The following is a 21512-nucleotide window of genomic DNA, read 5'->3' on the forward strand; positions in this document are numbered from 1 at the left end:
GAGGGGGCGGACCGGGGAAGGGGAGCAGGCCGGGCGGCCGAAGGGGAGGGAGGATTGGCAGGAGTCGGCGAGGAGGAGTAGAGATCGGGGGTTGCGAGGCGGGGGGAGAAGAGTGCGGCGCTGGAGGGAGGAGGCAGGGGGAGACCGCACGGGAGCCAGATCGAGGGGGCTTCCCCCGATCTGGGCCTAGGGTAAGGAGAAGGTCGGCGCAGGGTGGGCTGGACCGGGAGCAGTGGGGTGGGCCGGACTGGGAGCGGCGGAGTGGGCCGGACCGTAGCGAGCCGCGAGGGGCCCATCAGCCGCGACGGGCCTGGGCCCAGCAGCCCATCCACCCGCGTGGGGCGGTCCACGCCCAGGGAGAGATCGGGGAGGAGGGAGGAAACCCTACCGGTGCCGGCCACCGGCGCCGCCGCCAGCGAGGGGCCAGCCCGGGCGGGAGGAGAGGCCATGGCGCCCCGGTCAGCCCTCACCCGGAGCCCGGAGGTCCCGAAATGCGCGATAAACGGCCTGAACGGGGCGGTGCGGAGCGCCATGGGCGAGAAGAGGGGGGGAGGGAGAGAGTCGACGGGGAGGAGGGGAAGGGGGACCGGCGGCCGAGCCACTGCCACCGGGCGACGCCAGGAGGAGCGGGCGGCGCCCCGGTCGGAGCGCCCAGCCACGCCCCAGGCAAGGCCACGCCGGCGGCGCGAGGCCCGACCAGCCAAGGACCCGCCTTGGGCAGCATCGACCCGAGGAGGGCTCAGGGGAGCCGAGGGGGGGAGGTGCCCGCCTGCCAGGAGCCGAACCCCTCGCGTGGGGGTCTGAGCTCCCTGGCCGGCGGGGAGGAGCGAGCCGGCACCCGGAGCGGGGAGACGCCGGGGCAGGGGGTGCCGAAGGAAGGGGGAACGGGGGGTCCTCTGCACAATCCGCCCAGCAAAACCAGGCCGGCGGCGCGGCGGCGGAGGGGGCGGCCGACGGGGAGGGCGGCAACGCGGCCGCGGAGGAGGAAGCGGGAGCCGAGGAGGGGGCGAGGCATGGCGCCGGCGGCAAGGGGGCGGGCGCAGCAAGGGCGCCCGCGTGGTCGCCAGGGGAGTCGCCCATCCTACGCGAGCTCTCAAAATTTAGCTGTTGATAGCTGTATGCCTTCGTAACCTTCTTTTGTGTATTGCAGGTGTAGCTGCATGGTTTTGTCATGGTGATTGACCGATAATCTTCTATTATCTATTTATATATATTCTGGCTTGTGCTCAATCCTACGAGATCTTAAGAGTAGCAATGGGCTGACCATCGGAATTAACCACGTCTTCAAAATGATTGCTATTGATTCAGATTATTGACGGTTTTTCCTTGCTGCAAGACTGGTTTGTAAGGTAAGACTTGCTATGCATACTTCAGAACTTGCAATTTTACTTTCATGACTACAGTTTAAAAAATTATAATATTTCTGAGCTACCGTGTGGGAAGCCGATTTAGGGTTAAGATAGATCTGACAATAAAAAAAATATAGCTTGATGATTAGTCTGTATGTTGTAACTCCGTGAAAAATTCGGTGTGTGGGCTGCTATGTAGCTGCCATCCGATGGCCATTCAACTCAGCAAAACAAACCAGTAAAACATATTAACATACAGACTAAAACACACCTAAATTTGCAAGCACAAAGAAAATGAAAGGACACAATGGCAACTCAGGAATTTAGACTTCAGGAGTTAGCCCTACTCTTGATTCTATATGTTGCATAGCTCCATTATGTTAAATCGTTCAGACTTTAAGTAGCAACTCGTTGCTCTCTCGTTTAAATATCTTCTATACTACTATATCTTCGAGTGACCTGTGTCATTGTGAAAGCATATTAACATACCTTGCACATTCATTTTCAGCCTTCACTTTTTGCCTTCTCCGAAACAAGTCACTCCGGTATTTTTTTTGGTGGATCCCCCGCCCTGCGCGCAATTTCATCTGTTTGATGGCAGCCATACTAGAATCATTGCTTGGATCATGTGCCAATAAGTTGCAAGATATCATCATTAATGAGGCCATTTTAATCCTAGAGGTGGAAGAACAGCTCACAGAAGTCCTGCAGCGAGTAGAACTAATCCGGTCTTGCATATATGATGCTGAGAAAAGGAGGTCAAAAGATCTAGCAGTAAACAATTGGCTTGGTCAACTGAGAGATGTTATATATGATATTGATGAAATATTGGACGTGGCTAGATGTGAAGGGAGCAAGCTACTGCCGAACTATCTTTCATCACCCTCAAGCAAATCAGCTGTGTGTAAAGGCCTTTCAGCTTCCTCTTGCTTTTGTAACACCGGGTCACGTCATGATGTGGCTGTTCGAATTAGAAGCCTCAACAAAAAGATAGAGAATATTTTAAAGGACAAGATATTTTTATCATTCAACAGTAATACACAATCTACTGGAAATGGTCCAACATCCAAAATGATAAGAAGTTCCGACCTTGTTGAACCCAACCTTGTGGGGAAGGAGATCAAAATATCTAGCAGGAAGTTGGTGGATTTAGTGCTTGCACACAAGGAAAATAAATCTTACAAGCTCGCTATTGTTGGAACAGGAGGCGTTGGTAAGACAACGCTAGCTCAAAAAATATACAACGATCAGAAAATAAAAGGAGGCTTCAAGATACATGCATGGATTTGTGTTTCGCAAGAGTACAATGAAGTAGCTCTTCTGAAAGAGGTTCTCCGAAATATTGGTGTGCATCATGAGCAAGGCGAAAGCATAACAGAGCTGCAGAGAAAGCTTGCAGAAACAATTAAAGGCAAGAGTATCTTTCTTGTTCTAGATGATGTGTGGGATTCCAGTGTATGGACTGATTTACTAAGACCTGCATTGCATGCAACAACTGCCGGAGTAATATTGGCAACCACGCGAGATGATCAAATTACAAAGAGAATGGGTGTAGAGTATACTCATCGAGTTGATCTCATGTCAGCAGAGGTGGGATGGGAGCTACTTTGGAAGAGCATGAACATTAATGAAGAGAAACAAGTGCAAAATTTAAGAAACACAGGAATTGAGATTGTTCATAAATGTGGCCGCCTCCCTCTTGCAATCAAGGTTTCCGCTAGTGCTTTGGCAAGCAAAGATCTAACAGAGAATGAGTGGAAAAAAAATATTTGGGCAAACATATAGGCTCCCACAGCATGATCTCTGATGGGATAGAAGAAGTTTTGTACCTAAGCTACGATGAGTTACCACATCGCCTGAAGCAGTGTTTCATTTATTGTGCTACATATATTGAAGATTCTATTATTTGCCGTGATATAGTTACCAAGCAATGGATTGCTGAAGGTTTCGTCCTGGAGCAACAAGGCCAATTACTAGAAGACACAGCAGATGAGTACTACTATGAGCTAATCCATCGGAATCTCCTCCAACCAAATTATATTCATTTTGATCTCGCTGAATGCAAAATGCATGACCTCTTAAGAAAGTTCGCTTGTAATATATCAAGAGAAGAATGTTTTATTGGAGATGTTGAAACATTGAGGGATCAAAATATGTCAAAACTGCGACGTGTTACTGCTGTTAGTAAGAAGGATAAAGTAGTGTTACCTAGGATGGATAAGGTGGAAGTTAAGGTGCGAACTTTCATAACTGTTCATGGTCCACAGACAATTGAGAATACATTATTCAAGAGATTTCTTCTTCTTCGTGTTTTGGTACTGAACTACTCACTCATACAAAGCATTCCTGAATACATTGGGAAATTGATACATCTACGCCTACTTGATCTCAGTTATACTGGCATATCTTGCCTTCCGGGATCCATTGGCTCCCTACAAAATCTTCAAGTATTGAGTTTGAGATACTGTAATGCCCTGCACAGCCTTCCTTTGGCTATAACCCGATTGTGCAGTTTGAGATGTCTTGTTCTGACTGATACGAAGATAGATCATGTTCCAAAAGGGATAGGGGAACGGAAGTTCCTCACTGAATTAGGGGTTTTCCTGTTGGTGTCGGAAGTGAAAATGCTGATGTACAGGGTGGATGGAAGTTGGAAGAGTTGTCTTCTTTGTCGCAGTTGAGGTATGTTAGTCTTGCAAGGTTGGAAAGAGCGGCTCATCGTAATACAGATGCAGTGCTGACAGACAAAATGCATCTAAAATCACTAAGACTAATATGGACTGCCCGTGAAGATAAACCATATTCAGAAGAAGACGTTAGCAATGCTGAGCAGGTCCTGGAGCAGCTAAAACCACCAAGCAACTTGGAAACCCTATGGATCAATGAATTCTTTGGCAAGCGGTATCCCAAATGGTTTTGTGCCACCTGTTTGTCTTCGCTGGTTTCCTTGTCCCTGCTAATTGTAAGATCGTGTGTGGACCTTTCACCGATTGGTCAGCTTCCCAACTTGAAATTTCTGAGAATTGATGGTGCAGATGCAGTTACCAAGGTTGGGCCTGAATTTGTTGGTTGCAAGAAGGATGATCCTGTATGTGATAAGTTGATTGCTTTCCCTAAACTTGAATGGTTGGTTATCAAGTATATGCCCAACTGGGAGGAGTGGTCTTTTTCTGAGGAGGATGACCAAACTGCAAGGTTGCAACTGCTGCCTCGTTTGGTCCTATTGAAACTCGAAGATTGCCCAAAGTTGAGGGCTCTCCCACGACAGCTTGGCGAGCATGCAGCCAGCTTGAGGAGACTCATGTTAGTTGGAACAAACAACTTGAAGGCCGTGGAGGACCTTCCACTACTCTCAGAGCTCCTCCTTATTGAGAAATGTGAAGGACTGGAGAGGATCTCCAACCTCCCTCAAGTGAGAGAACTGCGTGTACATGGTTGTCCAAACTTAAGCCATGTTGTTAGGTTGAGAAGTTTGCAGCAGCTGGGGCTGGGCGAGGATATGCAAGAGAACTCTTCCCGCTGGGTGCCTGGGCTTCAAGAGCAGCACCAGCGACTTCATGGTGAAGACCTGGATGTCTACACACTGTCTACCAGTTAGGTGGCAACACTGGCACAAGGTATGGGCACTGCATATATACCGGTTGGACATTTTGTATGCTCAACTGCCTCATTAGGTACATAAATTGTTTGTATGGCACTAAGTTTAGGCAACAGAAATACTTAAATATATTGTTCTTATATATATTTTTCGGAAGAGCTTTTATTAGCAGATGTCCATGGCAGGCAGATTACAGGCATACAAGTTATTATGTGTTGTAAAATGTTGATCTAAGTTGCTTATGCGTGCATCATCTGCTAACATGCATTGGAAACCCATACTGTTTCTTAACTTCTCATAATCACGATCGTAGAGTGTGTAGCTGTCCTTTTTTTTTGTCAGTGGGCGCAATTAATTTTGTGATCCAGTGTGTGAGCATCTTCATTGGTTGCTGGTCAGTAAGTTAAATATGCAATCATAAAATTTGTGTTGCTGTAAACCTGTAGGTGCTCTACTATAAGTGTGTAACCCCTGACTCAAGTTATGTTATTCCAGCCGGGTGGTGTCTCTCTCTGTCGACATGCACGAAGTTCGGCGCGTCAGCTTTGTGTTTTGCGTCGTGGTTGGCTTCACCGTGGAATAAAAGGCTGCGCCGGTGGGCTGCCAAGCTGCTCAAGAGAATTAAGGACGACGAGTAGCTAGCTAGTACAGTTAATCTTGAAAGAAATTTTGTTGGCAAGTGCGCTCTAGTTACCTCTGTAGTAACCCCAAGTTGAACCTCATTGACTGCTTGGATTAACTGTGATGGATACGATATAGTCGTTTGTAAGCTGTATCGCAAATCTCCTTTAGGGGATCTGTTAGTTCTGTACTGGCAATTGTGGCATGTGCAGATTCTGCTTTGTTTATCTCGCTGATCGTAATGTTGCTTGGTTAAAATATCCCGGACACATGAATTAGTAATGGAAGCAGAGGAGGTGGCTTTAGCAGCCAGTGTTGTTTTGGTATCCAGTTAATTCAAACCGAGTGCTTTGCTGCTGCTTGGCTTTCCAGTATATATATGCTGCTACTGGCTCAGGCAAGGCATCAGGTTCAATCACCAAGGAAGAAAAAGTGAGCCACCTTGAGTGCTTTTGCTTTTGCTGCAACGGTTTGAAGGAAGGCCTTATCTGCTAGTGTTGTTTGGGTATCAAATTAATTCCAAATGAGTGATTTGCTGTTGCTTGGCTTTCCAGTATATATATATGCTGCTACTGGCTCAGGCAAGGCATCAGGTTCAATCACCAAGAAAGAAAAAGTGAGCCACCTTGAGTGCTTTTGCTTTTGCTTTTGTTGGAATGGTTTGAAGGAAGGGATCGTTAGTTAGCCCCATGTCCAAGCAAACAAAGATGTGCATCTCCATCTCTTTTCTCTTCTAGCCAGCACCAAAGCCTTCTTCATCATCAGCCTTATGCGACTCATTCTTGCTTCAAACCAAAGAAATTCCCTGCCAAGTTTCCCTCATTCACCAATTTCCTCAATATTTTGTTTTGCTCTGTTCTTACTCTTCTTCGCACCCGAGGAAGCTTGTCTTGGTCCGCTTGTGTTTGTCGTTTGATCCTGTGGAGTTACCGGCCCGTCGTATCCAGGTATGTATTTGATCTCAATGTTCCACCCTTCTGGATCTATAACACAGTGGGCGTTACTTGATAATCTCGTATTCTCTAGATATTGCAGGTGTAGCAGCAACAACGTTTTCACTTGGTGATTGACCGCTAATCTTCTATTATCTATCTTGATTCTAGCTTGCACTCAGCCTTGCGTGATCTTTAAAGTAGCAAGATGGAGTGATCATCATAGCAAACTGCTTCTTCAAGATGCATGATCACTATCTATTGATTCTTGTTATTGACGGTTTTTCCTTGCTGGAAAAGTAGTTTGTGAGGTAATGGCTTGCAATCGACTTAACTTTCATTACCACAGTCAAATATATTAGTTTTCATGATTCGTAAGCTAGCATTAGGGCTATTCATCGAGAAGATAGATCAGAAAAACAAAAACTTGGCTAAATGATTAATCTATTTGTTGTAACAGATAGAAATATAATGTAATGCGACATTTTCTGTGATTCGAACGATATGTAAACTGGGCAAGACAAACCAATAAGTATTTTTTGCATAAAAAACTATTACACTTGTAAATTTGCAAGCACGAGAAATAAATTGAAGGACTCAGTAGCAGCTCTGGAATTTAGTCCTCATTACATGGTGCTACTGAAGTTGCTGAATCTGTATGTACGATTGATTGGGTACATAGCTTTCATTATGCAAAATGTATTCTAAATGTAAATAGCAACTAAGTAGTGATATCTTCTAGTGTATCTGTCAATCCTTATTATCTCATTTCTCAAAGCATGCTAAGATGCCTTGTGCACTCATTTTCAGCTTCTAGTTTCTGCCATTGTCAGAATCAAGTCACCGTGGTGTTTCTGGTGGATCTCCCTTTCTGAGTTTGTCTGATCCATGGCAGCCATACTTGAATCTTTTCTTGGATCATGTGCCAGTAAATTGCAAAATATCATTACAGATGAGGCCATACTAATCCTTGGGGTGGAAGAAGAGCTCAGACAAGTCCTGCGACGAGTAGAACTGATACAATGTTGCATATATGATGCTGAGAATAGGAGGACAAAGGAACAAGCAGTAAACAATTGGCTTGGTCAACTGAGAGATGTTATATATGATGTTGATGAAATCCTAGATGTGGCTAGATGTAAAGGAAACAAGCTACTTCCTGATGATCCTTCATCATCAAGCAAATCAGCCGAATGTAAAGGCTTTTCAGTTTCCTCTTGCTTTTGTAACATCTGGTCACGCCGTGATGTTGCTGTTCGGATTAGAAGCCTCAACAAAAAGATTGAGAACATTTCCAAGGACGGGATATTCTTAACATTCAACACTAGTATACAGCCTACTAGAAATGGTCCAACATCCAAACTGATAAGAAGTTCCAATCTTGTTGAGCCCAACCTTGTGGGGAAGGAGATCATACATTCTAGCACGAAGTTGGTGGACTTGGTGCTTGTGCACAAGGAAGATAAGTCTTACAAGCTTGGTATTGTTGGAAGGGGAGGAATTGGTAAGACAACACTAGCTCAGAAAATATACAATGACCAAAAATTAAAAGGAAGCTTCAAGATGCACGCATGGATTTGTGTTTCACGAGACTACAATGAAGTAACTCTTCTTAAAGAGGTTCTTCGAAATATTGGTGTGCATCATGAGCAAGGGGAAACCATAACAGAGCTACAGAGGAAGCTTGCAGAAACAATTGAAGGGAAGAGTTTCTTTCTGGTTCTAGATGATGTGTGGCATTCCAATGTATGGACAGATTTATTAAGACCTGCATTACATGGAACAACAGTCGGAGTAATATTGGTAACCACACGAGATGATCAGATTACAAGGAGAATAGGTGTACAGCATACCCATCGAGTTGATCTCATGTCAGTAGAGGTGGGATGGGAGCAACTTTGGAAGAGCATGAACATTGGGGAAGAGAAAGGAGTGCAGAATTTAAGAAACACGGGGATTGAGATTGTTCGTAAATGCGGTCACCTCCCTCTTGCAATCAAGGTTACCGCTAGTGCTTTGGCAAGTAGAGATCTGACAGAGAATGAATGGAAAAATTATTTGGGCAAATATGCTGGTTCCCAAAGCATGCTCTCTGATGAAATAGAAGGAGCTCTGTATCTAAGCTATGATGAGTTGTCGCATCGTCTGAAACAGTGTTTCCTTTATTGTGCTTTGTATGCTGAAGATTCTACCATTGAGCGTGAAGAAGTTACCTGGCTATGGATTGCTGAAGGCTTCATCGAGGAGCAGCAAGGCCAATTACTAGAAGATATAGCAGAAGAATACTACCATGAGCTAATCCACCGGAATCTTCTCCAACCAGATATCTCATATTTTAACATGTCTCACTGCAAAATGCATGACCTCTTAAGACAACTTGCACTGAACATATCAAGAGAAGAATGTTTTATTGGAGATGTTGAAACATTAAGGGGTGAAAATATGTCAAAACTGCGACGTGTTACTGCTATTACTAAGAAGGATATGTTGGTGTTATCTAGAGTGGATAAGGTGGATGTTAAGGTCAGGACTTTCCTAACTGTTAAGGGTCCACGGAGAATTGAGGATACATTGTTCAAAAGATTTCTGCTTCTTCGTGTTTTGGTACTAAATTACACACTTGTGCAAAGCATTCCAGACTACATAGGGAAATTGATACATCTACGTCTACTTAATCTGAATTACACTGGCATATCTTATCTTCCGGAATCCGTTGGCTCCCTAAAGAACCTTCAAGTACTGAGCTTGAGATGGTGTGATGATCTGCACACTCTTCCTTCGGCAATGACCCTGTTGAGCAGCTTAAGATGTCTTGATTATTGTGGCACCAAAATAAATGAGGTTCCAAAAGGGATAGGGAAACTAAAGTTCCTCACTTATGTAGAAGATTATCCTATTGGTGATGGAAGTGATGATACTGTTGTACAAGATGGATGGAAGTTGGAAGAGTTGTCTTCTTTGTCGCAGATGAGGTATCTTATTCTTGCTAAACTGGAAAGAGCGGCTCCTTGTAGTACAAATGATGTGCTGACAGACAAGGAGCATTTGAAAAAACTAGTACTAAAGTGGTCCATTTGTGGAGAGGGGACATATTCAGAAGATGATGTTGGCAACACTGAGAAGGTCTTTGGGCAGCTAATACCTCCACACAACCTGGAAGACCTATCGATTATTAGTTTCTTTGGTCAGCGGTATCCCACCTGGTTTGGTACCACTTGTTTGTCTTCCTTAATATACTTGAAACTCATAGCTGTACGATCATGTGTGCATCTTCCACCGATCTGGCAGCTACCGAACTTGAAATATTTGAAGATTGATGGAGCACATGCAGTTACCAAGGTTGGACCTGAATTTGTTGGCTGCAAGAAGGGTGATCCTGTATGTAAGGAGTTGATTGCTTTCCCTAAACTTGAACGCCTGATCTTCATGGATATGCCCAAGTGGGAGGTGTGGTCTTTTTTTGATAAAGAAGTTGCTGCTGCTGATGAACTGGGAGAGGATGGAGCTGCTGATATTCGAAAAGAGGATGCCCCATCTGCAAGGATGCGACTGCTGCCTTGTTTGGTGAAATTGTTCCTCCATGGCTGCCCGAAGCTGAGGGATCTCCCGCAACAGCTTGGAAAAGACACCGCCTGTTTGAAGGAGCTCAATTTAAGAGGACTAAACAACTTGAAGGCCGTGGAGGATCACCCAGTGCTCTCCGAGGTCCTTATTATTGGGGATTGTGAAGGCCTGGAGAGGATCTGCAACCTCCCTCAAGTGACAAACCTGCAAGTACGTGGTTGTCTGAACTTAAGCCGTGTAGAGGGGCTGGGCAGCTTGCAACAGCTGTGTCTGGGCGAGGATATGCAAGAGGTTTCTTTCCGCTGGGTGCCTGGGCTTCAAGAGCAGCACTGGCAACTTCATGGCGAAGACCTGGATATCTACACATGGACCCGTTAGATGTCACAAGGTATATTTGAACACCACAAACTGATTCTATATTTAGTATTTGTGTCATTGATTCTTTTAGCAGCCATGATTCTCTTCACTTTCTCACAATTCAATTTTCTACCTCAGTAGACTCATGCACAAATTGCATCTTTGTTCAGCTGTATGCCACCATATATGCTTATGTAACCAAAATGCCTGAACCTTGTACACATTCCAAAACTGGTAGATGTCCGGTGGCTGCAGAGTTCAAACATACAAGTTGTTAAGTGCCATATGATTTGGCTCTAAAAATTGCTCATGTGCTTTCCTTCTCTAACTAATATGCATTGGAGACCCATGTTGTTGCTTACATTATCGTAAATCTTGCTCTTAGAGTTGATGCTATCGGTGAATGGTGGAAGGCGGAGACAAGTAATTGTTCAAGGAGACATATATACACGTGGGATGACCGGATGAGGGTGAAGTAAAAGGGGCAAGCTCTGTTTCCCTGCAATGGAGCTACACAAGAACAAGGAGACTGCAGAAACTACTTACTAGTGCAGTGCTCTTCAGTGGTACTACCATCTTTTTCTTTCTTAACTTAATTATTGTGTGATGAAGATCGATGATACTCTATTGACGTTTTATCGGCGTTTTAACTACTTACGGAAACGTACTCCACTGCAATGCACTCTGGTTTAAGCTAAGTGGCTGATCTGTTTTTGGCTACTGTTAGGCAGGCTCAGTGGCCGTTTAGTTTAGTTGGGAGGAACTGGATATAGTATTTGGTTAATGCATCGTTGTATGTAATCAAACTGAAGCGAGGTGCATCTCGTGTGTGTAGTATTTTTTTACTCCCATGCTGGATTGGATGTAATCAAAACTTAAATCTTGTGTGTGAGACTAATAAGGATACTGCAGTCATGGATGGACTGCAATCAACACAGGTTTTATTTTCAGAGGACACGGTTCAGTTCGCAACTGTCTGAGCACACTGAGCAAAGCCCGCCGATCGATGGTGTGTATGTGTAATTGTGTATGCGTATGCGTGAAAATTTATTTCTATGCTGCACACTGTACCTACGTGCGTGACACGGTTTCATTCTTTGCATGTAACCGGTGATTTTCATTCTTTGTTTGGGGGTTTGCTGCACCGTATGTGTGGAACCTGTATGTATCGCCAAGCCTGTGTGTGTCATCTGGTGAAGGAAATCGTAGGTGTCTGATGGACAACGAAGATGATGCCGACCTGACACAGCTGCAGAATAAACACGGCACGAACATGTGCGGTGCGGCGAAGGCTGCTGTTGCTGAGCTGCAGGAGCAAAACACTGCGCCAGAGCTCTGGAACTTGAGCAAAGGGAGGCCTCCCACGACGACGGAGGTGCCCAAGTACGTACTGTACGTTCTAAAGCAGCTATCTTGAACAGGGGAGAAGCGTGAGCTCTCTGAACGACACAAACTCTCTTCTCTGCAAATGCAACGCTCTTGGCTACTATCTTTTCTCAACACAATTGAGTGTCTACTGTTTTTTTTTTGAAAGAAAAGGTAGATCATGTTCTACCTTATGCATTCAAAACAGGCTGTAGCCTGAGCGATCAAAGTCGTTTTACATGAAGGCGTTATGAGCGCTGCACAGAACGTAATTGAGTGTCTGCTGTGATGCAGATGGATGCATCTTATCCGCATCTTAGTTAAGTACAAATGCAGGATGGGCGTTTAGCTGGAAGGAAATTAATATATTAGATTTATTACACCTTTTTTTTCATGGAAGGTTTTTTTTTTTGCGGATATTTTGCATGGAAGATTAATTAGACTGTTTGCCTGCAAATGTATTGATCTACTACAGTTAGTTTCTATGCAAACTGCTGCATGTGTCCTCGCAGCTGGCTCCTGTAATACACAAAACATCATTCCTCTGTTTTTAATTGCTGTCTTAAAAAACACTTGCATCTAATTTTTTCTGGGATCAATACTTTGATTTCAAAAAAGAAAACTGTTGCATATTTGTGGCATGGGCTAACCGGGTTCATGTTTGCTGACACACAATAAATATAAATAAAGACCTGCACTTAGAATTTAACGGTGGCCTTCGTAAGTGTCAATAAATTATCACAGAAATATAAAGCAGGTCACACGTATTAATTCGTGAATATAAGTTATATGGGGTGCAAACTTAATCTATTCATTATTGGCACCAACAATTGCTATCGGTGGTCACTAAAACATCAATGACAATAAGCAACCAGTGGGCAGCTTGCCAATCTCTTTCAGAAGACTATTCCAGCTGGCCGCCTTTAAAGACTATGCTGGGTAGCCACAAACGCAAGCAGAGGAGGGCCAAGATACTGACAACTACCTCCATCTCAAAATATAAGAATTGCCTATGAAAACGTCTTATATTTTGAGACAGAGGTAGCTTTTGTGCGAATGCGATAAACGTCTTAGCCTACCTGGCCGGACGTGTTGCGTGTTAAATAACTGGGTTGCGAGCCCGGATACGCGTATAGGTTGCTAGGATACATCTTGGAGAGAAAGAATACTAGAGATAAGAAAGATAAAGAGTACATAGTATTCTAGCTAGCCAACTACTCTACGTTGATGATCTTCTGGTTGTGCCGGCGCATCTCCTTGATGTACACGCAACAATATCCCATGTTTAACACCCTCCCTTAATCACAACTTCATCAAGTTGAGATTATGTTTGAAGTCTTCAAAACTTCTTGTGGGTAGAGCTTTGGTGAAACCATCCGCAACTTGGTCTGAGAGTGAATAATCCGAATGTCCAAAAGTTTATTTGCAACTCTTTCTCGAACAAAATGAAAGTCTATTTCAATGTGTTTAGTTATGGCATGAAAAACTGAATTTGCTGATAAATAGGTAGCACCTAGATTATCACACCACAAACATGGAGCTCTAGTGCTTTTCATACCTAGTTCCTTTAAAATTGACTGCACCCATATGATCACTGCTGTTGCATTTGCTAATGCTTTGTATTCTGCCTCTGTACTGGATCTTGAAACTGTGGCTTGCTTCCTGGCACTCCAAGATATCAAATTTGGTCCAAAGAAAACTGCAAAGCCACCAGTTGAACGTCTGTCATCTAGACAGCCAGCCCAATCAGAGTCAGAGAAAGCACTGATAAGTGTAGAAGATGACTTGCTGAAATTTAGGCCAACATTCAATGTATTTTTCACATATCTTACTATACGTTTTGCAGCAGTCAAATGAATAGTGGTAGGTGCATGGAGAAACTGACATACTTTGTTAACAGCAAAGGAAATGTCTGGTCTAGTAAGTGTTAGGTATTGAAGTGCACCTACCAGACTTCTATACTTTGTACCATTTTCTGAACTCAAGGGCTCTCCCTCAACAAGAGATAATTTTTCTGTGCTGGACAAAGGAGTGGGTGCAGGCTTACAACTTTGCAAACCAGCCTTTTTTACCAAGTCTGTTGCATATTTTTTTGAGAGAGGTAAAGACCATCCTTGTGTTGCTTTACCTCAATACCAAGAAAATAATGTAGATCTCCTAGATCCTTGAGGGCAAATTCTGTACTCAAATCTTTCAACAGTGCAGTTATAGCTTCATCAGATGAGCTTGTCACAATTATATCATCAACGTATATGAGAACAAATATGGATATCCTTGACTTGTTATAAATAAACAATGAAGTGTCAGACTTTGAGGGAACAAAACCAAGAGCTTGCATCTTCTTACTGATGCGAGAATACCATGCTCTTGGGGCCTGCTTTAGTCCATACAATGCCTTGTCAAGTTTGCACACATGAAGTGGTGCATGTGTGTTTACAAACCCAGGTGGTTGTTTCATGTAAACCTCTTCTTTCAGAACACTATGGAGAAACGCGTTCTGAACATCTAGCTGACGTAGACTCCCCTGGACACAGCAATGGACAAAACAAGTCGAATAGTAGCAGCCTTTACAACTGGACTAAACGTGTCCTCATAGTCAATACCATATCGTTGTTTAAAACCCTTTGCAACGAGCCTAGCTTTGTAACAGTCAATTGTTCCATCAGCTTTCCTTTTAATCCTAAAAACCCACTTGCAGTCAATAAGATTTTTACCTCGTTGTGAAGGAACCAAGTGCCATGTTCTATTTTTCTTAAGTGCTATGATTTCATCATGCATTGCTTTTCTCCAATTTGCATCACCCAAAGCTTCCTCAAGCGTATTGGGTTCTCCTGGTTCACCTGTAGAACAGACCAGCCCATATTTTGTATCGTGTTTATAATCAACAGGTTTAATTACCCCTTGTTGTAGTCGTGTTCGACGTGGAGAAGTAGCAGCAGGCGCTTCTGTAGAGAGATCCGGCGCAGAGGATCCCGGGTCTAGATCGAACTGATCCTCACCCAATCCCGAGGAGGATCCGCGCGAGCCTCCAGAATCAGCAGCGGCTCCAGGCGATGTCAGCGCGGGATCTTCTGTGGTCGTGGGTCGTGCTGTGGAAGCCGATCTCACCGCAGAAGATCCGGGCCTGGAGGTGTCATCATGGCCCAATGATTGCTTGGGCCCCGGGCTGAGCAGACCTGCCCCCTCATCCGCCTGACGAGTGGCGGCGCGACGTGTGTACAGACGCAGTTGGGCCTGGCTCTGAACGTGGCCCGAGCCAATGCCGGCCCGCCGCTTGTCAGGTTTTTTTTTGCGGATATTTTGCATGGAAGATTAATTGGACTGTTTGCCTGCAATGTATTGGTGTACTACAGTTTTTATGCAAACTGCTGCATGTGTCCTCGCAGCTGGCTCCTGTATTACACAACATCATTCCTCTGTTTTTAATTGTTGTCTTAAAAAACACTTGCATTTAATTTGTTCTGGGATCAATACTTTGGTTTCAAAAAAAAATGTTGCCTATTTGTGGCATGAACTAACTGGATTCATGTTTTCTGACAAACAATAAATATAAATAAAAACATGAGCTTAGAATTTAACGGCGGCCTTTGTAAGTGTAAATAAATTATCACAGAGATATAGAGCAGGTCAACCGTATTAATTTGTGAATATAATTTATATTGGGTCCAAACTTAATCTATTCATTATTGGCACCAACAATTGCTATCGGTGGTCACTAAAACATCAATGACAGTAAGCAACCAGTTGGCAGCTTGCCAATCTCTTTCAGAAGACCATTCCAGCTGGCCGCCATTAAGACTATGCTGGGTAGCCACAAACGCAAGCAGAGGAGGGCCAAGATACTGACAGCTACCTCCATCTTAAAATATAAGAATTGCCTATGAAAACGTCTTATATTTTGAGACAGAGGTATCTTTGTACTAAACTTAGTACAAAGTTGAGTCACTTATTTTGGGACGGAGGGAGTATATACTTCTGTGTGTGGTAGCTAGCCACTAGCCTTTGCTCTTGCTTGGCTCTAGTATAATTAGATTAGTTAGACTGTTGTCTGCAATCAAAACTGTAGCGAGACCTTTCTACACAAACTGCTGCATGTGTCCTCGCAGCTGGCTCCGGTATAACTCAAAACAATATCCCTCTGTTTCTAATTGTTGTATTTAAATGCATTAAATTGGTTTGGGATTAATACTTGCATTTTAACAAAAAAATTGCCTCCCTAAAAAAATTGTTCTTACTTATGGAATGACCTAACCTGATTCATGTGTGCTGCCAATTTTTTTTTAAAACATTAACTCAGAATTTAACAGCGGCCTCCGTAAGTGTCAAAGAATTATCGCCGAAATACAGTTCAGGCCACACGAATTAATTCATGAATATAATTTATATGAACCCAAACTTGATCAATTCAACGGTACCGGCGAATGCTACCATTCGATAAAATATCAATGACAATAATCAGCCAGTGGGTAGCTCGCCAATCTCTTTCAGAAGACAATTCCAGCTTCCGCTTTTAAAGACTGTGCTGTGTGGCCACAAGCGCAAGCAGAGGAGGGCCAAGATACTGACTTGTATTTATCATCTACTGGCGTATACCAGCTAGCGAGTATCCTTTGCTCTTGCTGGGCTCTAGTATGCTGCTGCTATCTGCCCAGACAAGGCATCACGAAATCTCAGAAATCTGAAGATTTCGTTCATTCCCTTCTGCAACTGCAAGCAGAGGAAGTTTCATCTTGATCGCTGTTGATTGAAGTAATCCTGTATTCAGGTATATATATTCAGTTTCTTTTTTACATTAAGGTATATATATTCAGTTTAGTTACCTGTTTTGTTCACTAGTTGGTCAATAATCTTGTATCATCTATTGCAGGTGTAGCAGCATGGTTTTCTCCTGGTGATTGGCCGATAATCTTCTTTTATCTATTTTGTTTATAGCTTGCGCACAGCCTCGCGAGATCTTGAAACTATCGATGGGCTAGAAGACTGGTTCTAAGGTAAGACTTGCTGCCGTACCTCAGAGAGCTTCGGACCTTAGTTTCATAACTTCAGTGGAATGAATTGTGATGATTTATAGGCTAGCATGTCGGAAAACGATTAGAGTTAAGATGGATTTGACAACCACAAATAATTAGCTGGTTGATCAATCTGTATCTAACTGTATTTTGTAACTCAATGAAAGAATTTCAGTAGTAGTTTGGTGTGGAGTAGTTTGACAACCACAAATAATTAGTATTCTGTAACTCATGGCCCTTTAACTGACCAAAACAAACCTGCAAATCATATAAATTGGCAACCGGAAAAAAATTGAAAGGGAAGAATGCCAAATGATTAAGAATTTATACCTCAATACAAGTTTCTACGCAAACTGCTGCACATATCCTCAGTCACATTCACACCTGGCTCCTGTATAACACAAAACATTATCCCTCTGTTTTTAATTGTTATATTTTATAAGACTTATATTCAATTATTTTTGGGATCCATACTTGCGTTTCAACAGAACTGTCCTATTTGTGGCATGAGCTAACTCGATTCACGTTTGCTCACGCAAAAGAAAAAAGAAAAACATGAACTTATAATTCTACGGTGGCGTGCGTAAATGTCAATAAACTATCACCAAAATGTAGTTTAGGTCACACAAATTAAATTCATGAATATACTTTATATGGGCCAAACTTAGCCTATTCATAAATGGCCCTGGTCAATGCTATTGGTCAATTAAAAGAGCAATGACAACAAGCAGCCAATGGGAAGCTTGCCAGTCTCTCTTGACTGGTTTGTTCCCTTCTTCTTCTGCAACTGCAAGCAGATGAAGTTTCTGTCTTGATCGCCGTTGATTGAAATGACCGTCAGTAGCTTCTCAGTTTAGCTACCGTCTGTATCCAGGCACATGTACATTCAGTTTAGTTACCTGCACTTCTGGCACTCCTTTTTTTGTTCAATAATCTTGCATCACCCATTGCAGGTGCAGCAGCATGGTTTCCCCCTGGTAATTGACTGATAATTTTCTGTTATCTATTGCGATTCTTAGCTTGCACTCAGCCTTGCGAGATCTTTAAAACTATAGATGGGCTAGAAGACTGCAGGTTTATAAGGTCAAAACTTGGTACCGTGGAATAAATTATGATGATTGATAGACTAGCATGTACGGAACCAATTAGAGTTAAGATGAATTAGACAAAAAAATATAAATATCTAGATGATTTATCCATATCACTCTATGTTGTAACTAAATGCAACATTTTCAGTAGTAGTTCGGTGTGGAGGCTTCTGTGCAGATTGGCAACCGGAAAAACAATTAAAGAACAGAATGCCAGATGATTAAGAATTGAGACCTTAATACTTGGCACTACCGCTCAAGCTGTATTTGCATAGTTATATTATTATTATTATTGAAAATGTAAATGGCAGCCCACTAGTGATAAATTTCGTGAGCCTTGTCCTACTTTGAAAGCATGTTATCATACCTTGTGCATCCATTTTCAGCTTTCGGTTTCAGCCAGACTCAAGGAATATCCTAGTGTTTTTGGTGGACCTCTGGCGCTGAGTTTGTCTGATCCATGGCAGCCGTACTTGAAACTTTGCTTAAATCAAGTGTCAATAAGTTGCAAGATGTCATTACAGATGAGGCCATACTAATCCTAGGGGTGGAAGAAGAGCTCACAAAAACTACTGCGACGAGTGGAACTAATTCAGTGTTGTATATACCATGCTGAGAAAAGGAGGACAAAAGAGCAAGCAGTAAACAATTGGCTTGGTCAACTGAGAGATGTTGTATATGATGTTGATGAAATCTTGGACGTGGCTAGATGTAAAGGAAGCGAGCTACTTGCTGACCACCCTTCACCATCATCAGACAAATCAGTTGAATGTAAAGGCCTTTCAGTTTCCTCCTGTTTTTGCAACATAGTGCCACGCCGTGATGTTGCAGAATGCATGACCTCTTAAGACAGCTTGCTTTAAATATATCAAGAGAAGAATGTTTTGTTGGAGATGTTGAATCATTAAGGGGTGAAAATATGTCAAAACTGCGACGTGTTACTGCTGTTGCAACTAAAAAGGATATATTAGTGTTGCTTAGCAAGGATAAAGTCAAAGTTAAGGTGAGGACTTTCCTAACTGTTCGTGGTCCATAGAGAATTGAGGATACATTGTTCAAGAGATTTCTGCTTCTTCGTGTTTTGGTACTGAATTACACACTCGTGCAAAGCATCCCAAATTATATAGGAAAATTGATACATCTACGCCTACTTAATCTAGATCACACTGGCATATCTTGTCTTCCGGAATCCATTGGCTCCCTAAAGAACCTTCAAGTACTGAGCTTGAGATGGTGTAATGATCTGCACACTCTTCCTTCGGCAATGACCCTGTTGACCAGTTTAAGATGTCTTAATCTTTTTGGCACAAAAATAAATCAGGTTCCCAAAGGCATAGGCAAACTGAAGTTCCTCACCCATTTAAGAGATTATCCTGTTGGTGATGGAAGTGATAATGCTGTTGTACAAGATGGATGGAAGTTAGAAGAGTTGTCTTCTTTGTCGCAGATGAGGTATCTTTCTCTTGTTAAATTGGAAAGAGCAGCTCACTGCAGTACAAATACAGTGCTTATAGACAAAAAGCATCTAAAGACTCTAATACTAGAGTGGACTAAACATGGAGAGGGGTCATATTCTGAAGAAAATGTTAGCAATGTTGAGAAGGTGTTTGAGCAGCTAATACCTCCACCTAACCTGGAAGACCTATCTATTGTTAGATTCTTTGGTCAGCGGTATCCCACCTGGTTTGGTACCACCTGTTTGTCTTCATTATTATACATGAAACTCATAGAAGTACGATCATGTGTGGAACTACCACCGTTTGGGCAGCTACCCAACTTGAAATTTCTGAGAATTGATGGAGCACATGCAGTTACCAAGGTTGGACCTGAATTTGTTGGCTGCAAGAAGGGTGATCCTGTATATAATGAGTTGGTTGCTTTCCCTAAGCTTGAATGCTTGATCTTCAAGGATATGCCCAACTGGGAGGAGTGGTCTTTTTTTGAGGAAGAAGTTGTTGCTGCTGATGTAAGGGGAGAGGATGGAGTTGCTGAGATTCTAAAAGAGGATACCCAATCTGCAAGGTTGCAACTGCTGCCCCATTTGTTGCAAGTGCAACTTTGCGGTTGCCCGAAGCTGAGGGATCTCCCGCAACAGCTTGGAAAAGACACCGCCTGTCTGAAGGAGCTCAGTTTAAGAGAACTAAACAACTTGAAGGCCATGGAGGACCGCCCAGTGCTCTCTGAGCTCCTTTTTATTGGGAATTGCGAAGGCCTGGAGAGGATCTGCAACCTCCGTCAAGTAACAAAGCTGCGTGTATTTGGTTGTCCAAACTTAAGCCATGTAGAGGGGCTGGACAGTTTGCAGCAGCTGAGGCTAGGCAAGGATATGCAAGAGATATCTTCAAGATGGGTGCCTGGGCTTCAAGAGCAGCACCGGCGGCTTCATGGCGAGGACCTGGATGTCTACACTGTCTAGCAGTTAGATGCCTCAAGGTATATATGAACACTGCCTGCTGATTTGATATTGAGTATTGCGTCTTTGATTCTCATGCAACCATTCGCTTATGAAACAGAATTTGTTTTTGATTCTATTGGCAGCAGACTGCAAGCGTATAAGTTATTAATGTTGTTCTAAGTTGCTTGTGTGTGTTCCTTCTTTAACATGCACTGTAAACCCCTGCTATTGCTTACGTTCTCGTAATTTTCCTCTTAGAGTTGATAATATGGGCAAACGGTGAAAGGCGGCGACAAGTACTTGTTCAAGGAGCTATCTGTGGGAGGAGAAGTGTGAAGGATAAGGGACAAAGCTCTGTTCTCTGCGATGGAGCTGAAGAAGAAGAAGGAAACTGCAGAAACTACTTACTAGCTACACCATCTGCCAAAAAACTTAATAGTGCAATGCACTGCTCTTCAGACTTCAGTGGTACTACTATCGTTTTCTTTTCTGAACTTAATTATTGTCGCTCTTCAGTGGCTGTTTAGTTTAGTTGGGAGGAATTGGATATATTTGGTTAATTGGAACGTTTCCTGTAATCAAACTGAAGCGAGGTGCATCTCGTGTGTAGTACTGTATTTGTTTACTCCCATGCTGGCTTGTATGTAATCAAACCTTAAATCTTGTGCGCGGGACTAATAAGGTTACTTCACTCATGGACGGGCTGCAATCAATCAAGACATGCTTTCTTGTCAGAGGACACGGTTCAGTTCGCAACTGTCTGAGCACACTGAGCGAAACCCGCCATCGCTCCAAGCTGATACTCCCTCCGTTCCTAAATACTCCCTCCGTCCGAAAATACTTGTCATCAAAATGGTCATTGCTTTATTTATAAAGCGGGGCGAAAGCCTTTTTCGGTAAATGGACAAAAAGTGATGTATCTAAAACTAAATTACATCTAGATACATCCCCTTTTATTCATTTTGATGACAAGTATTTCTGGACGGAGGGAGTATTTGTCTTTCTAGACATTTCAAATGACTACTACATACGGATGTATGTAGACATATTTTAGAGTGTAGATTCACTCATTTTGCTCCGTATGTAGTCACCTGTTGAAATGCCTAGAAAGACAAGTATTTAGGAACGGAGGGAGTAGATGGTGTGCACGTGTATGCATGACACGGTTTCATTCTTTAAACGTAACCAGTGAATTTATTTCTTTGCTGCACACTGTACCTATCGTGCGTGACTG

The 21512-nt window shown here is 43.1% G+C and overlaps 2 protein-coding genes and 1 pseudogene across 4 annotated transcripts; all 3 read left to right on the forward strand.

Annotated features, from left to right (window-relative positions):
* The first annotated feature begins 1943 nt into the window (after positions 1 to 1943).
* LOC119274728 lies at positions 1944 to 4947 on the forward strand (annotated as a pseudogene).
* A 2390-nt stretch (positions 4948 to 7337) lies between these two features.
* On the forward strand, positions 7338 to 10442 carry LOC119279293 (putative disease resistance protein RGA4). Its single transcript, XM_037560586.1, has one exon. The coding sequence runs from the start codon at positions 7389 to 7391 to the stop codon at positions 10440 to 10442; it is 3054 nt and encodes a 1017-aa protein (XP_037416483.1). The 5' UTR covers positions 7338 to 7388.
* A 5900-nt stretch (positions 10443 to 16342) lies between these two features.
* LOC119274729 (putative disease resistance RPP13-like protein 1) lies at positions 16343 to 20995 on the forward strand. Of its 3 annotated transcripts, none has more exons than XM_037555446.1 (5): positions 16343 to 16551; positions 16654 to 16777; positions 17749 to 17878; positions 18270 to 20316; positions 20537 to 20995. In XM_037555446.1, exon 4 carries the CDS (start codon positions 19148 to 19150, stop codon positions 20297 to 20299), a length of 1152 nt encoding a protein of 383 aa, XP_037411343.1. In that variant the 5' UTR covers positions 16343 to 16551; positions 16654 to 16777; positions 17749 to 17878; positions 18270 to 19147; the 3' UTR covers positions 20300 to 20316; positions 20537 to 20995. The 3 variants fall into 3 exon arrangements, with proteins under 3 accessions (XP_037411343.1, XP_037411342.1, XP_037411344.1); XM_037555445.1 differs by having other exon boundaries at positions 17749 to 17772; XM_037555447.1 differs by lacking the exon at positions 17749 to 17878.
* The last annotated feature ends 517 nt before the right edge of the window (positions 20996 to 21512 follow it).

The sequence above is a fragment of the Triticum dicoccoides genome, chromosome 3B (assembly GCF_002162155.2).
Source record: "Triticum dicoccoides isolate Atlit2015 ecotype Zavitan chromosome 3B, WEW_v2.0, whole genome shotgun sequence".
In the NCBI taxonomy this organism is placed as follows: Eukaryota; Viridiplantae; Streptophyta; class Magnoliopsida; order Poales; family Poaceae; genus Triticum; species Triticum dicoccoides.

Coding starts and splice junctions, on each gene's coding strand:
- LOC119279293 (XM_037560586.1), top strand. CDS start 7,389: ATGGCAGCCATACTTGAATCTTTTCTTGGATCATGTGCCAGTAAATTG.
- LOC119274729 (XM_037555446.1), top strand. CDS start 19,148: ATGACCCTGTTGACCAGTTTAAGATGTCTTAATCTTTTTGGCACAAAA.